General features: G+C 45.7%; 4 protein-coding genes across 7 annotated transcripts in view; 2 read left to right on the forward strand and 2 right to left on the reverse strand.

The window, feature by feature from the left end:
• The window catches only part of LOC124223783 (RNA helicase aquarius), a 45,187-nt gene that overhangs the window by 1,488 nt on the left and 25,688 nt on the right, over positions 1–18,011 (forward strand). The gene's annotated exons all lie outside the window — the stretch shown is intronic.
• On the forward strand, positions 427–1,753 carry LOC124223814 (uncharacterized). The gene has a single exon (XM_046636114.2). The coding sequence runs from the start codon at positions 564–566 to the stop codon at positions 1,224–1,226; it is 663 nt and encodes a 220-aa protein (XP_046492070.1). The 5' UTR covers positions 427–563; the 3' UTR covers positions 1,227–1,753.
• Positions 1,113–13,886, reverse strand: sas (stranded at second). Of its 4 annotated transcripts, none has more exons than XM_069137668.1 (10): positions 13,707–13,886; positions 11,025–11,399; positions 9,086–9,523; positions 8,150–8,824; positions 6,196–7,725; positions 5,500–5,689; positions 4,496–4,997; positions 3,656–4,019; positions 2,945–3,138; positions 1,113–1,905 (listed from the first exon to the last, which is right to left on the reverse strand). In XM_069137668.1, the coding sequence occupies exons 1-10, from the start codon at positions 13,846–13,848 to the stop codon at positions 1,837–1,839; spliced, it is 4,479 nt and encodes a 1,492-aa protein (XP_068993769.1). In that variant the 5' UTR covers positions 13,849–13,886; the 3' UTR covers positions 1,113–1,836. The 4 variants fall into 4 exon arrangements, with proteins under 4 accessions (XP_068993769.1, XP_068993767.1, XP_068993768.1 ...); XM_069137666.1 differs by having other exon boundaries at positions 10,608–11,399; XM_069137667.1 differs by having other exon boundaries at positions 2,920–3,138; positions 10,608–11,399.
• On the reverse strand, positions 14,038–17,898 carry LOC124223813 (uncharacterized). The gene is made up of 3 exons (XM_046636112.2): positions 16,711–17,898; positions 16,423–16,538; positions 14,038–15,605 (listed from the first exon to the last, which is right to left on the reverse strand). The coding sequence occupies exons 1-3, from the start codon at positions 16,891–16,893 to the stop codon at positions 15,230–15,232; spliced, it is 675 nt and encodes a 224-aa protein (XP_046492068.1). The 5' UTR covers positions 16,894–17,898; the 3' UTR covers positions 14,038–15,229.

Below are 18,011 nucleotides of genomic sequence, written 5' to 3' on the forward strand. Positions count from 1 at the left end.
TTCTGTTACCCGACACTCAATTTTTACTCGCATACGTTTTGTGAAATAGCGCAAGTAATGGCAACGAGTAGCAGCCGGCTCGATCATCGCACGCAACTCGGTACACACGAATACACGTGTAACCCGTTTGCGTTTCATCAAGAGTAACTTGTAACACGTAACTCGATGTACGTAAACGCCTGCGACTGTGAATAAATGGCATTAAATAATTGTGCACGAAAACACAACGATGGTAGGCCAGCGTACTGCGAACTCACCGACGCGACCGAATGAATGCACGTTCTTACGCGCGCGTATACGTCTGTACGTAAATACGTGCTAGCATGCGACGAACACGGCTGCGCGCTTTGCGATGGCTTACCGTGCGGAAGTGGTGGTGGGAGGAGGACGGTCGAGTGGGAATGACTGTAAGCATTGCGAGGTTAATCGCGATTCCTGATGACATTCCGTTCGGACGACCGACCGTCTCGTGATAGCGCCGTTCGTTTTATAAGTGCGCGCGTGACGTTGCACGGTAACTATTCGCGAATCGAATACCTACCCAACGATATTACATATCCAGGATGGATGGAAGGTCGGTGCTTCCGCAGATTCTCCCAACTGCGATACTCGTTACTTTCCTGTCACTCGGAACAACGGAGCTGGTTTATACAGCTTCCGAGGACTCGACATGCCGAAGGAACGACCGAGATCGTTGCTCCGCGAACAAGATGGAAACTTTTGATCAGTACACGGATTGGAGAAACGCCGGCTCGATGCACGAGTTCACCGCGAAGGATATACGCGGCGACGACGTATCTCTTTCGATCTACAAAGGGTTTGTTTGCATTGTCGTTAACGTCGCGAGTCAGTGTGGACTTACAGACAGCAACTACGCCCAGCTCGAAGAACTTTACGAAAAGTATCGCGATACACACAAGCTCAAGATATTAGCCTTCCCCTGCGACCAGTTCAACGGCCAGGAGCCTGGATCGTCCACGGATATAATGAATTTTGCGAGAACGTATAATGTGCAGTTCGACATGTTTGAAAAGATCAAAGTTAACGGGCCTGACGCTCATCCGCTGTGGAAATGGATGAAGGAAAGACAGGGTGGGTTTTTGGGAAACGCGATCAAGTGGAATTTCACGAAATTTATTGTCGACAAAGATGGCCAGCCCGTCGATCGTTTTTCACCAACCACTCCGCCCAATGACCTGGAGGCAACTCTTACGGAATACCTTTAACCGCGCTTGTATGCACAGGGTATTATAAATCATGTATAATTGATACCTAAAAGTGGTGTGTTGTATGTACATCATACTTAGTAGATTCGGTTCGGGCGCAACCTGCAGGTTTTATACCGTTCGCCCGGAAACGAACAATTTACCTTGAAATATAATTTCAAACTGTGTAGCGTATTATTGAAAGGAGTTCGTTTACATTTTTGCTGACGGGGAATGGGGATCCTGTCGAATCATCTAAAATAGAATTAATTAAAACTTTCACGCGTATTTCATTTGATTTCAATTGGCACTTTTCATGCGTATGTATATACAATTATCAGTTTTTATATTACAAAACCTCGCATCGACACTTGCATTATATCGTATGGATAACGTATGCATAGGTGCTAAACTTAGGTATATTTATATAATATGTATAACGTATATTGTATCGAGAGTCACAACTGTGTAATAATTATTACGAACGTCGACGGTTTGTCCCGTCGAACCGCCGATCGGACAATAAATAAATGGTGGTTGATATATAATTCAACAACTCGACACAAATTCTTGCGAAGAGGGGCGGGGAGAACAGAGGGCAGAAAAAACTTCTTGGCACGGTGTTGACTATTCACCGAATCGTTTCAGTTTCTATCTCGTGCCCGTTGCAGCTTACCGATGGCGTTGCATTCTCACAAGTCTGCGGGTGTGCAAATTAAAACATATGTACATACACCATATATAAATATATAACAAATTCAATATACACACACTATAAGTCTGAAGAGATAAAATGATCAGGTAATTGGTACAAACGTATTGGCAAATATGCACGTGGGGGTGATCAGGCTGAAGTTTGCGACGTTACCGTAATGATGCATTTTTATAATACGCAATTTCTTATTTTGTGACTCTGGAATTCACTGAAATTTATCGAACCGTTAAATACAGCATTGACATATAGTCAGTTTTTTCAAATTCAAATTATTCAGTTATTCTGAAGGTGCGAAATAGTAATTTTTGTTTCAACTAACTTCAGCCACATTACGGACGATGACTCTGAATCCTGACACTTCTCTTGACCTGCTGGCTTTCTATTTCTCTATAAACTTGTACTTCGTATGCCTGTCAACAAACGTCAGACTATACCGCGTATAATTTTTAAAAAATTTCACGCACCCTTCTGACCTCGCGCTTGCGCATTAATTTTGTAGACATTGTTCAATCTATAGATTGGAAACAATTTTCTCTTATCGAATACTTCCTGTACAAAAACATCATATTTTCAACGAATAGAAATGCAGCATTTTTGTTATTTTTATTTATTTTTTTTTTTTCGAAAATTTCATGTCAGCGCTCTCATAGAGCTGAACAGGTGAGTCGGAGAATCGAGAAAAATTAGGGTAAATCTACTACGACGCGTCTTATCGTATCGGAGAATTACTGCAAAAGAAAAGTGCCTTGTGGGCCAAGAGTGTACCAGTTTCGAAAAAAATCACCCACGCGGAAATTAATGTATGTACGCACGGATTTATGCATGTGTGTACATGCATACGATAGGTGTATAATACGGACAGCTCGAAACAGGGCGTTGAATAACTTCACGAAATGTGAAAGGTCAGTGTTGACCTTGCACGATATCCTATATGTATATGAGAAGGCGGAGTTGTATATAATGTATAAAGGTGATACATGTATAAAAGTGATTGATTACCCATAGTTTCTTGTTGTATTTCTACCTTGTAGGAGGGATTATCGTAAGCGGCGGTTGATTTCCGCGGCGAGATGTCCGCCTTGCTGCTGGTGCGTCTTTTCATCAGCATCATAAGTAAAATGAGCGTTGACAAAATAGCAAGAGACGCGACGATCGCGACAATAACAAGAGGACCGTAGTAGTCACCCTCGTGCAGCGGGAACTGCGTGGCCAGTTTTCCTGCAACACGAAATTGTAACATACCGTATACCACATTCGCGCTAAATACGTTATCTATTTGCAGCTGGGTACAACAATTACATGGAAAAGAAATCGACAGGGTGGTTCCTTTTTTTTTTTTTTTTCTCTTCGGGGCCCACCCTGTACGTTATATTTGTAATGATCCGTGACGATGTAGCCAGGGACCGGCACGTACGGGCATGCTTTTCAAACTGCTGCAATTCGGTAGCGTACGTTACTTGTGACTCGAAAAATTCCATGATAACGCGGCCAGTAATCAAGCCTCGACTTTTATGAGCAGTAGAATAGACTGCACAGCCTGCAGTTGAACTTGCTGTTATAGAGATTCTATAAATTTGAACAGAAAAAATGCACCAATCCAAAACTCAGGGTATAGCGAATGCAAAAGCATTTCGTTCCATACCTATGTGTGGATAATGCACGATGATTCGCACGTTATATCTGGCGTATGTGCGCTCGGATCTGTTTCGCGACATTACAAAGCCTAGCTTCTAACCTTGTTGTTGCAAAACACCGGCGGACATAGGGATCCCCGGCTTCGTAACAAAGTCTTGCACGTTGCTTTTCTTTATCCTGCCGTTAGTGAGATACACTTCGATCCACAGGCGGTAATGGGTCCCTGGCTTGAGTTCGCCTATTGTCGTTTTAGCAGGCGAGTCCCGCTTGGCTATTTTGAACGTGCTGGTATCTTCCTTCCCTGTATCGCTCTGGTAGATTGCTCGATATATGTTCACGTACTTGTCCTCCGGATAGGGCACACCCTTCCAAGCGACTTCCACCTCCGTTGATTTTATGCCTTTTATCGCAACATTGATGTCGAAGGCGTACGGATCCGGCGCTGAGCTCGTGGTGAAGTTGATCTGGAATAATGTGTGGCGATCTGTACGGTTACATACCTATGTATATTATACGCACTGATGTTGCAAGTTTATCATACGTGTAAACGCGTGCACTGTCAAAAAATATATAACGGTCAAAATGGTTGGAGCGAATTTTTCTACCCGTAATGTGCGACCCAATGCGTGTCATGTAACGTGACGGAAGTTTTGCTATTTCAACTCTTTGTTTTCGCCTCATTTAAAGACAAAACATACAAAAACTTGAGAGTGAAGCTTCTTTCACGATCTTTTTTCGAATCTGCCTGAAATCATACGTATTCGGACTGACCAGCACACCAGCTTGCAGGCCTGTACCTGTTATAATGTAAATTATTATCAATCGGTCGAGTATACGAAGGGCACGCGCACTGCACGAAAAGCCTTTGCGCCTCGGCTTACCGGGTCACGGTAAGCCGACCGTTGGAATACCCGCATAATTAATAGATTATCATACGTACCGATTTTTCACTGACTAGTTCGTTAGGTTGGCCAGGGAAAGGTATGAAGTATATTTCAACTTGATAGGTCGCTGAAGGTTTCAAATTTTCAAGGACGTAGCTCGTCACGGCCCTGTGAATCAGCGGGGTGGCGGCGTAGACCTTGCCAGCGATTTCCTTATACCGGAGTTGGACGCCGTCGATGAACTGTAGCTCGTACTCGGTAAACTTTCTCCAGACGATGTTGGCCCACGTTGAGTTTGTTTCAGCGACCGTCAGTTCGGCATCAGTCGGTATTTGCGGAGGAAGCGTTGCTACGTCAGTGTTCTCTGCCTCCAGGGTGACCACACTGTATATCTTGCTGATCGGGCTGTTTGACAAGTCGCGTAGCTTCACCGTAACCATGACCTTATACTCGGTAGACGGTACTAGGTCACCCAATTCGAATTCCAGCTGTTGCGTTGCTATCAGATCGTCGGGCGGCGTGAATATTTGGGATTTCCACGTCGATGGGTCGGTGTTCCTTTAGAAATTTAATAAAATTGTCCATCATGTACAATATACCGTATAATATGCGCGGTGCTAAAGAGCTACGACGGTCGCGTCATGATGCAAAAATTTCCACGTTACTATACCCAGTAACGTTGTTCATTCGAAGAATAAAAGTCGATAATGCGAAGGCCTGTTTGTTAGTGTTATCAGTTTATCGAGAGAATACACAGATTATTTTTAACCGAACACGGTGTACGCAGCTTTGCGTAGCGGTGGTGGTTTGACCGTGGATATAATACGTATACCGTCTTTCCTCTCGGCGTAATTTATCATTTTATAACTTCCATACACTGCTTGACAGTAATAACCCTATACGCGCGCGTTTCGCAGTGCGTTATTTAAAAAAAAAAAAAAAAAAAATTATACCTACACGATTGGCAAATGATGGTAATTAATTTGAGGCATCACAACAGAAGCTTAGCCATGTTGCATCTGTATGACATACATGTAAATTAGTAAGATACGCAACTCACATCTTTTCGCTGGTATACCGTACTTCAACCCTCCCGTGAAGTCCCACTAATATACGAGGGACGGTAAAAACAAGTCTGATACGATCTTCCGCAACCGCCTCCAGCGTCTGAACCGTGATCTGATCAGATGAGGATTGAATTTCTGGACGACCCCGGATGGGAAATCCCGGCGGCAATGCGTGGTCCAGTCCTAAAAACACAATTCATCTGACCTGCTAGTTTTTTAGATCATTTTGTATACGTGTAACACATGTTCATATGTCTTACACCTGTAGGTAGCTATTAGGCGCGTATGCATATGTCGGTGTAATTTTGCCGCCGCAGGGTGTACGATTTTAACGAGGGGTTAATATTATATCAACGCACGAGGAGAATAGTCAAGCAGCACAAATTTCATAGAAAGTTATGGATTGAAAGTATCCGTTGAGTTTCGATCCGCCGACGAATGGAATTGCGCTCGCGTGTAGAGCACCGTCGGCAAGCTGATCGGGTGTCGAGCAACAATTGGGGTACGACAAGCAGTGACTATTGGGGATGTCGAACGTCAGAGGCTTGCCAGTAGTAGCGGTATACACGCGGCAGTAATTCCGAACCCGTCTGGGTGCAGCACCGGCATGAGAGCACATTATTACTATTATTATTTTTAACTCTCAATTTTTTTATTTTTCATTTCTCTTGCTGTGTACCGAAACGAACCTGATGCGGGAAACGAGCTCGTGCCGTGAACTATGGTTGCGCCGGAGAACGGGTGATTCAGTCGGGTGAACTGGCCCGAATCCTGCGGTAAGGAGAACGGCACCGAGCCGCGCGGCGGCGGTCCGCTTCGTAGAATCGGCCCTTCGCCCCCAGGGTACCGCTGGAACGGTCCGAGATTTGGATCCTTCTCGGCGACGTGAAGCAATAATTTCTCAATGTGTCGACGGGCCTCGCTGGGTAGCTCGGAGCTTTGGCGTACATCGTATTCGCCGCCTGTCTCGGTAATTTCACGAGGGTTGAAATATTGCAAAGGGCCAGGTCGGTACGACACCCCGTCGTACTCGCGTTGTCCCTCTGCTCCCGCGCCCAGATCCATCGCCGTGTCGTAAAGATTTTGATCACCGCCGTGCGGGTATTCCTCCAGCCGTACCAGACCAGGATGACGGAGATTAATCAAGCTATACAACTCTTCGGGCAAGTTGCGAGTATTCGGATGTAGGATACCTGGCCCGTACGGGAGCAGATTGGGTGTCGAATTTCCAAGGTACGCTACGCGTGAAGGTTTTGTACTAGGAATGAGGTGAAATCGATTATCGGCTACCGGAACCCTCGCGGCTGATTGCGAGTCGTCGTTCCATCGATCGTGAGGTGCGACGGTTTTCGGCACGTCGAACTTCGCGGCTGTGGTACTGCCTGCGGCCTGCGTAGAAGGCGACGTGCCTTGGTAGATCGCGGCCTCGCGGTGATTTTGAAAATGTGGCACGACTACGCCGTTATTGAGAGGTGCTGCGGGAATTAGGTTGGGCCCGCGCAGGCGGTGGCTAAACGAAGTGTAACTGCTTTTATCGTCGGGGGGCGAAACCAGGGCGGTCGTCTTTCCAGGCGCGTCTTGCGAACTCGTCGTCGCCGCCGCCGATGTGGGTGAAATTTTATCCATTGTTGGAATCAATTGCGACAGATTTGCATACATCTCTGAAGTTGTTGGGGGAGCGAAACGCGTTACACCACCCGCGGCCGCCGTCGCGTCTTTGATCGGTTTCATAAGTTCGACAGGTTTCTTCGATTCCGTCCTCGATTTCAACTTGTCCTTGGGGACCTGTATCGGCGGGTGGTTCGCTTTAACGTGGGTCCGCGGCGTCAATGGAAAGATGCCCTCTACGAAAGGTTGCGTCGGTACGAAATTCGGGTCATAGGGCCCGTGGTAAGGTGGGGGCGTGGGCGGTGCGGACGTCAATGGTATGGCCGTAACGGTGGTGTGTGACGTCGGGTGACCCGGGTCCATTGGGTAGTGGATTAGTTCGTGATCGTCGGTCGAGTCGGGGTTAATAATCGAGTCGAAGTTTGCCGCACTCTCGTGTGATTTTGGTCTGGGGATCGTTGCGTAACGATCCGACAATCCCTGCACAACGGTCCATTTCTGTTGGTCAATCGGTTCGCTTATACCCGGTATCATTTTATCGCCAATCGGCTGCTGCTGATCGATACTGTCTGTGGCAAAGGGGCCGGGATACGTTGACGTACCGTTCCTTCCTGGAATAAGCAAAGTCCACAATTGTCACAGAAGAGTCGGGGTAATCGGTCACGGTTGCAGTTGTCAGAGGTTATGCTTGTTACAATGATCCTTATTGCGTACACCCTTGCAACGGGTGTACACGTCACTGGGGTAGTATGATATATTGATGTGTGCGCGCGTGTGCGTGTTTGTATGAGTATAGTTTTCGCGGCGATCGATCCTTGTACCATACGACTACTACTTATGATAATCATGTATTATAATCACTCGCGTGCAAGAGACCGTATCGCGACGTGCACGCATGTCCAAGTGTATTGCCATGTGGACTGTATACACGAGACACCGTGGAACTTGTACCTAAGCATGATCTTATACTTATGGGTGCAGGTGAGGTATATGTATAATTTATCCAGTCGAAAGTCACGGATACTTAAAACTTACCGATCGTTGGGGGCAACGAGGCCTCGGAGGGGTTTCCGCATACCCAGTGCAAGCAGCACTTGTCCTCGGGGAGATGTCTCAGCGATGCGTGAGTCGGTGGGCAGTCGAGATTCGTTGGCGGCAATGCTGGGACGGGTGGGCACGCCGGTTGACAGGATACATTTCCCATGTCGCAGTAACATCTCTTGTCGCATCCGGTTACGCTCGTCGGTATCTGACTCCAGTTGTTGTACATCTTATCCTGGTAAAGGCAGGAGCCGTTGTTCTTGCACCTAACCTCTTGGGAGCAACAACGGGGCGCTACCGGCACGAAATCTGCCGGCACCGACTCCCAGTCAAGGCAATTCGGGTCCAGCACGTCGAGACCAAAGTCGGTCGGACACTCGATGGTCGCGCATTCCGTTTTTGGGCCAATCCCTTGAACGTCTCCGGTGCAAGTGCAGAACGATATGCACTCGTCGTACCATTCGGCACCGATTTTGTACGACGTACCCCGGTGATTGCAGACGCCAGCTGTCTCAGTTCCTTTACTATCGATACCGGTTGTTGCAGGGCCCGCGTTCGACAGACCTGGTAGGTTGACTTGCAGGGGCGTCGCAATCGGCCGATTACCCGCCCCGTCGATCACTCGAACGTAGTAGTTGCGCGAGGGCTCCAAACCTCCGATGATGCTATCTGAAAATTGCGTTACAATTTGGTGTGAATCACACGAACCGCTGCAGTTGCGTTGCACCTACCGCTATCGCCCAACTTCGTACGGCTCTGTACAATTAAAAATTCGTACCGACGAGTAAAGCGACTCGGGGAATGATTCCGAACGATTTGGACGCAAACGGTATAAAAATATAATACCGTAGGTGCGGCATAAATGTTTTGCACCCAACGTATTCGCCACGGTGAAAACGCAGAGAGATCTACGTCGTCAAGTCTGCATACCTTCACGGAGTTTCTCCGACCTCCAAAGAACGTTATCCGTTGACAGTTGAATCGTGACGTTCTGCGGTGTCGTATTATTGGAAAAAAATAGTTTCATTGCAGTCGAGTTTACCGCCTCTATCTTCGTAAGATTATCGTACGGCTCCGCCGACGGTAAGTCAGACTTGATCTCGTGGTCGCCGAGAGTCACGTCGCAGAGAGTGATCGTACAGCAGGTGTCCCTGGGATCGGGTACGGGGACACACTTGTCGGGTTGGTTCGCGCTCGATGCCATCATCGTCGCCATTGACGTTGACGTCGAATTCGAAGGGCATCTCGGCCGACACTTGAGCTTTCCTCGGGCCTCGCATACGCATACCTGCGAGCATCCGTCCTCGACGGTGCCACCCCTTGGCACGGTATTGTTGCCCAGGTAGCAGAATTCCTCCGGCTCCGTTTCTGTAGTTTCATATACAGGAATGCAAGTATATGTATAACGTTATATGTCTATAATTTACATGCATACATAACATATGGCATAATATAAGCTCGTCGACCTAGTCGCTACCACGTATCAGATGAATAGTCCGTCCGTTACGTCGATTTAATGCAAATTCCAATTGTAAGCTAAATTTTGTCGTCGGTTAAGATATTATGCCGGGCTTGATTAATTGGATGATAATCGCCGTGTAGACAAGTGTGCCGCCTGGGGCGGTTAATTAGATGGGAAATGTCAATGATCGATCGGATAGAGCGACGTCTTTTCTCACTTGATAATTTTTTCTTTCAATATACCAGGGTGTTCGGTACAGCATACTTGGCCTATCAATGAATTTCGAGTACCCGGTGAACCGCCTCGTTTAACCGGGGCGAATGGGACCGGGTGCGTCCCCGATAAATGAAATCCACGGAGGATCCAAATACGATAACGAAAGTGTATGTATGTTTTGTAAAATCGGAAAATGTAGATCGATTCTGCCAATGATTGACACTGCAAGTTTCACGGTAGCAATATTGTATTAATAAAAAGGTGTTATTCATAATGATTCTACCGTCATTTTATCACTAAAAAGAAGACGTTTAACACTTTTGTTTTTAGACTGGCTTTGAAAAGTCTACGGATATCGATCCGTCAGTATCCACCTCCTTGCGTGTACTCCTCGGGAATACATGTCGTCCATTCTATCGGCGATAATGCGGATTCTAAGAAGTGAAAACAGCAACGAAATATTTCGCAGCAAGACCGGTTAATCCGCACTCGAACCGGACGAACCGCACCCGGTTAATCGAGGTTTTACCGCGATTCATTGCTTGGAAACAGAATTATTCACCGCTCATTGGAAGAAATCGATTATGCTTTTGTTACTAACCAAATGGGAAATATTCAAAGGCGATGCTCCGTCGAGGCTCATCTTTTAATACAGGCAGGATGAAACAACAAACGGTTTTAGGGGTCGGCGGTTCGAGAAGAAATATCATAATATACAATTGTTACGGGTCAGTCTAGCGTTATAAAGGTATAACTTGAGGTAGTCATAAATACCCGAGTCTTGAGCGCATACTATCGCAACGCAACAGGGATCGCCTGGTATTGAGTTCTCTTGACAGAGGGGATCCCCGATTTCTCTTCCAGCGCGGAAAAATGGGGGCGCACAAGTAAGTGGCCGACAATCAGTGATTTTTCCGTCGTTGCTACATACGCATCGCTCCTCGCAATTTCCGTACACATGCGATCCAGGCGCGTACGTCTCGTTGCCTCGGGTACATCTCACCTCCGCACCCTGAACAGGTGACAGCTCAACAGGTCCGGACGCATCCGCGTGAAAGTTTAACCCGGATACGTTTCTACTCGCCAAATACTCCCCACCCTCGATGTCTTTGTCATCCTTGTCCATGCTGACGTCACTTAAATCCGTTATGTTGTCGTGCAGTGAATTTCTCGTATCCGTGTTTCCCTCACCTTGTACACCGATGCTATTTCCCTGCATGGCGCGGCCCCTTGATTCTGTTGTAAATTCTGGGCCATCTTTAGCCGGGTTCTCGGAGGATGCTACCCGTGTCTCCTTCGAATCAGCTTGCTCGCTGGCTATTCTTGTCGCATTAATCGACGGCGCATACGCGGCAGTCGTCGTTACCGTTGACGGTAGTAGATATTTGACTTCGTTTCCGTTTCCTCTGACATTGCCCGTTGCCAAAGCTTTCTGGTTCCCGCTCGAAGGATACGTGGGCAGTACGTCGTCACTTCCTGCCGTCGCAGTATGAACTTGTTCCCTTGATGTCTCGTGGCTTGGGACGGTCGTGCGCAACGGTCGGACACCAGGCACGTCATTGTCAGCTGCGGTAAAGAAAAAAATGTTCTATACGTATGAGTATGATGCCGCCGCGAATAGCGTGTAGGTACGAGTTTTCATTTTTGAAATCGGACAGAGACGGATGTTTTATTTTTATTCTTATAAAGGTAATTTGTTTTCATTTTATTCTAAACCGCCCAAGTCAAGACTGTCGAAATACCGCGCGTCATAAAAACACACAGGCTGCCCGATTTGCGATATATATAGGCGCGCGCGCACACGCACGCACGCACGCACACATAGATTTATAATTCACGCGGTTTGATAGGTAGAAAAGAAAGCTCGTCTCCTTCTTGTAATCGGTTCTGGTGAAAGTTGTCACCCGTAATAGCGCACTGTACTATCATATCGTATAGAAAATACATGCAGGATCTTTGTAACTCGGTAAGTTTACACACCTCTGTATGCACTGCAGAGAAGTGAAGACAAGCAAAATATTCGTGCAGCGGTCGTAAATACCGTATACTATACGTATATATACCACTGTCAGTGCCGTCAAACTTGCGACCGAGAACTACATTTTGTGAAAAAGTTGCGTGTATGTAGGCATACGTTTGTACCTGCTCAATTTTCTCGCCTGCGGTTAAATCCCGGAGCCTACGGTACGTTGGATTTTTATAGGTGCATGGCTACGTTCATTTTGTGATGAAAAAATGTACGATCTTGTTGCGAATTCTTGTATTATTGCAGCGATAATTTATGAGCAAAATTACGTGTTCTCATCGGTGGCTTGGCCGTGATGCAGAAGAAATGTAGACCAAGTCACCGTTCCGGTACAATCCAATGAATTCGCCTGCGAGGGGACTAATGAGGGTTTTCGTTCGACTAGAATTTTCCACAGGCGTACGTAACGGCATCGATCAAAGTTCGACCATTTGTTGCCGCACACCAAATTTATTTGTAATTCCAAAATTGTGTTATACGTACGCAGCTGATTTGACGGGGAGAAACTACAAATATCTCGAAACCCGTACGTGTATTCATAGTAAAAAACGTGATACGAGGAGCTTGTTTGTCATCGTCTTCTACTCGCAGGAACCGCATTCTTAAGCTCTGACAGCAATATACCGGATTTTAGGCAAGGGATGGATCAGGTATACAGGCCTATGCGCAGGAGTGCAGGTATAATAAACGCGGCAGGAGGAGCAGCCGTATAGAGGTATACGCATGAGTAATACAAGCATTCGAGTGAATCACAGACAGGCGAATAGCTATATGTAGTATATAATATATTCTTGGATGTATGATGTATTATCACATGATTGGAGAAGAGAATCAATATCCATCGATCAAATATATCCGCATCCGAAATGGCATCAAAACGGAGAACTTGGAGGTTGTATGGGAAATTCTCGTAACATTGTCGATATTATGTACGTATAATGTACATTGTACATAACTTATAGGTGATTGGTTATACTTTGGCAGGCCGTCCAATTGTACTAAGCTTGGTTTAAGTGCCTCAAAATACTACGCAGTTTCATTCCGGATTTGAGTATCGATAATCGGAGCTCGCAATACATGCACCTATAACGGTACAACACGTAACAGTATAGTCCCTGTATATCCCACGTGGATATCGGTGCGGGAATTCGTTTTGCAATCCGAGGAACGGCTCAAGAAACTGGGAAAGAATTTGTGACTTTTTCCGTTAAGCTGGAGCGCAATTAGGATCGCAAAAGCAGACCTGTTGCTGCGGATACTGCTCGGATAACCGAATTTACGCGAATACGCCCATCAAATTTAACTATAACAAGCAATCTGTTCGGGTGCGCGTACACGTGCGTCAAGTACACGGTCGGACAATTTCCGAGTTACGCGCCTGTGATTATATCAATTCTCTAGCAATTATCGCCACAACTTTCGAAGCGTATATATATATAATTACCCTACCCTGGTGGCAATTAATAATATCCATATGTGCGGCGAAAGCGTCTGTGCTATTTATAGCTTGTAAGTATGACGGAAACGTTTGCATGCGCGAGAAGGAATCCTCGTGTGAAAAGCAAGTTTTGACAAACCGTGTACCTAACCGATTCAAAGCAATGCAAAAGCCTCTCGACCGGTTGGATAATTTTCGCGTTATTTTTAGGAAAATCGATTCGCTAAAACAGCGCAACGTTTCTCACAGGTAGGCGGTATACGCCGTATATAGGTATAAAACGGTGCGTGAGCTCATCCGCTGTTGTATCTACGTATATGTACGAGAACGACGTGACGACGTCGTTTAATCGTAAGCGTCTGCAGGCGGTTGTTTTCCTCATGCGATTCCTGCGAAGCATTGAACTCACCGAGAGGATGTATCCGTTGGTCGTTTAACGTTGTAGCCTTCGTAGATTCTTCGGTGTGCGCAGCAGCTAGTATACCATAGATGGCTGATCCGGCTACCAGTAACTGTAATATCCATCGTCTTGAAATTTTCATGGTTAGCATTCTTAACGCATAATTGTTGTTACTTCCACTGTTTTACCGCGCGACGCACAATTTCGACACTCGTTGACTATACGCGAAGATCTTTGCACGACACTTTTCTGATATTTTGTATCTTTCACCGCAAACGAGGATCAATGCGTGCATGCAGCAGTTCACAACATTTCACGTTCACAAGACTCTTGCAGGAAAGAATCTCTTTGTTCCCCGTGTGAGGACCCGCGTCCCACCTTGAGTATATTTTTTTTTTTTTTTTTTAGGGAAAACGCGTACAACCAACTACCGCGCGTACAATACTGTGCTTCTAATTCGTCGAAACTTATTTTTTTCTACTCTCCGATCGTAGAAACGCGTATGGTTGGCCAGGCGGTAACCGCAGGAGCCTTCTCTGCTACGGAAGGCTGCTACGTACTTCCAGAGACTTGTCGGCCCGGTGAACGTTGAACGGTGAACGGTGAACGGCGAACGGTGAACGGAGAATCTCCATCGCGCCTCGGCACACCGCGCCTCGCCTCGCCTTCTTTCCTGGCTCTCTATTATACGCTCTACACCTACAGTCCACCTTCGATATACCTACTACAGCGACAACATATCGTCGCCGCTACCCCTTTACCCTGTATACCGCTCTCTCCTATCCGTAGTGTATCTTTCGATCCGGTGAGAGGCAAGAGCTCGAGGTACAGTACGTTGAAGAGAAGAGAAGAAGGAAGAGTTTTTACCGTTCGATACTGGTATATTTATAACACACGCACAGAGTTATGATACATTTAACCCATTTGTGTGTACCTATATAGTATATACTGATATATACCCGTACGGTGTTACTATAATTTCCTCGTCTCGCTGAATTGGACCTCGCGATGTACACACATATCATTATTATACGTAGATATACATCGATGTTTGATTAATTAATAATCAGTGTACTGCGGCACTGACCGGTTCAGTTTTATCTGTTTATTTATATTTCACTGGATTGATAATGAAAATGTATTCCAATTTTACAATCTTACAATCAAAATTATTACTAATGATGAGACATGAAACGTGCATGAGCAGCAGATATTGGAAAGACGCATGCTCGCACGTACCTTCCTTCTCTTTCTAATTTCTTGCGTACGATGAAACTTGCGAACATATGCCATTTCATTACACCGCTGGAGAATTTCTGCAATCCAAACCAAGATCGCCCGCCAACAAGCAACGTAACGTCTTCTTGTATATTTTCCTGCTCACGGAATGGGGATGACTTACGACGATCGATGTGCAGGACAAACTCTTACCTGTCTTGTTTTCACAGTGTACGGAAATCGGTATAATGTTCGCGTACACAAATGTATACCACGGTGAAAAAGATGCGGGTGTACAAACGTAAAGCGACGTGTTATAGGATAGATATGTCGGAACACGTTCTGAAGGTCTCCTGGGGTCCGCAACCAAGAGATCCGGTCTGCCCGAATCCGTCGTCGGTAGAGCACAATCCCCAGTTGTTGCCCGTCCTCCAGTGCCATCTCAGCACGCAGTGTTCGCAAACTAATGAGTCTGGTAACTTGACGGTTGCCGTGTAGCTGCCGGTAGCCGAGGTGGCGAGGGTGTAGTCGTAAGAACCTTCGTCCAAAATGAGAGGATACATCTCGAAACAATCTTCCGTCTCAATTACTTCAGGACCATCCTCGAGTGGGCAAATATTGAAATTAAAATAGCCTCTGTGATTTGCAGTTATCATCACGGTCAAGTTCACCCATGATCCTTGCTCGTAGCTGTGGTCGGATAATAACATTATAGAAACACATGACTAAAATTAAAACAATGCGTGGCATAAAATGCAGTTGTTCCCTAAATACGCTAGAACACGTTAGTTAGTTTATGTCACGTGAACATATTATAATCGCCGGGTCAGTTTGCTCGAAAGTAATTTTAATATACCGACAGGGTCATTTGTAATCCGCCGAATACTTGACTCGTGAGCAACAATTAGAACCGCTTGTGCGGGTATCGGCATATGTATCGTGTAAAATCGCGGGCGGCGCGGCGACGTTATTCGCACTCGATTTCAACAACCGATAGAAATTATCCCGTATGAACAGGTATGTGTATATATTGTAATATACGTATATGCGTATAAGGAATGCGTGGACAGACATCACCTTTCCGTTTACTCATTTTCTGCAGTCTGTTATTTCTTAGGCTTGCTTGTACAATCTATACGTACCTATATCAAACGTGTCATTGGTACGTTATACTGTTGATAATCGCAGATAGTGGAAATCAGTGTTACCCGTAAAGATAACGGCTGTCGATCATATCTTACCTTTTAATTTTGATCGTCCAATGATTCTACGTATATCCGTATCTGAATACTTTCTGTTCTTAATATTCATTTCAGCTTTTTGCATGAATTGACTTATTCTCAACCGTCAGACGTTCGGATATAAAAAAATATGCACCTATATCGGTGTGACGGGACACGACCCCGCACCTTACAGACTATTGCTGTGCAAACTTTACTTTTGTAGTATTCCTTCGTTAGTCGGCATCAGCAGCTATAACAAGAATAAGAATAATAATTAAACTCACGTGGCAACAATAATTCCATTTCCATAAGTCCCTGTATTTTCGTTCGGTCGCGGCTGCTTCAGTGCATAATCGTCTCCGCATATCCCGCATTGACCGCTGTTCTCGCTCCATTGTTTCTAAGAAATTCAACAAAACGACGTATAACCGATCTACCGAAACTTCTTTCATATGAAGGACGTAACAGATATTATCATATTGTGCGCTAATTTTACAACCGAAGTGCAGCGAACTCTGGTAACGCAGGACAATTGGTGAAATATAACCATTGGTGATTGGTGAAAGACCTACCGCGTATCCTCCGCAAAAGTTTTCGTTGTCATTGTAGTTTATCGGAGTCGAGTATCCCTTTCGCCACATGCTACTCCTATTCACAGGATCAACAAGCATACCATGCCCGAAAATCCCTCTTACGAGGTGCAGTATTATCAGCCACGACGATGCGACAGTCTGGTGCCGAGCAGTGCCGCGCATCTCGTCGGTACGATTTATTACGTGTTATTATAATATCCCGTGCGATTTCAACGATAATTTGTTGATGCTGCAGGCGTAACGCCGAATATTCACCGTTTACGCTATGGGGTATAAATCACGAATATATCGCCAGCGGTCCTCAACTCGCGAAAATCAAATTACGTTAAGTCTACTTCGCTCCACGCATCGCCTTTTATAGAACCCGTGTGTTTGTCGCAGTTCGAGCGATAAGGGACATTATACCTAGTGTTTTAAGTGTCATGCGTGTCTTGATATAAATATGACTGTATCCGGTAGGTATACGATGTAGCTGCGTGACGCGCTATGTAGACCACACCCTCCCTGATGATGAGGGTATCGCAGGAGGGTTACTTGTGCGATATCAATTTATATACTGACTTATACCTGCTGATGCTCGACAATGCGAGAAAAACTTGGCGGTGGCAAACGACCCTGTGTATACTTGGCCAGATTACCAATATAGTGCTCATCGCATCGATGTAGGTCCGAATTGTATCCAACGATCAGCATTGCAGGATTGTACGTGGCTTTCGATAAATGTCAAGCCTTGTCGGTTACTGGTATAAAATGAGGGTGACACCAGTCGATCACGTTTTCCGAATACCGCATTGAGGTCAATTTTCACAATTCTTATTGGTTATCTTTCCAATTCCGACAAAGCTAATGTATTACAAACGAATACTCCTTATACTCGCTGCATTCACAGGCTCACTTATTGAACCCGTTTATGCGGGCCTCGTGTAAAATCGGCTGCGTCAGTCGCAGTCGTAGCTAGTATTCAATAATTGAGCCTCGCATGGATGTTCATTGTGTACCTATACAATAGTCTTTCCCTATACTCATATAAAACGCGCTACGCAGAAAAACAAATTTGTCACATAAGCCTCGAGTTTGTTATTGTCCGCTACAATCGTGTAACGCGTATAGGTAAGTATTGCGACAGCGACAGTAGCGTATGTAACTTAAGTAACATATAAATTGATACTAACAAAATTTCCCACCACTTATCATAAAATCGTGGCAAGTATAATCACCATGTGCAATCCTGGTAGCGATGCGATTGTTCCTGCTGTAACCATTTAGTATAGAAACGTCAT

This window comes from Neodiprion pinetum, chromosome 7 (assembly GCF_021155775.2).
Source record: "Neodiprion pinetum isolate iyNeoPine1 chromosome 7, iyNeoPine1.2, whole genome shotgun sequence".
In the NCBI taxonomy this organism is placed as follows: Eukaryota; Metazoa; Arthropoda; class Insecta; order Hymenoptera; family Diprionidae; genus Neodiprion; species Neodiprion pinetum.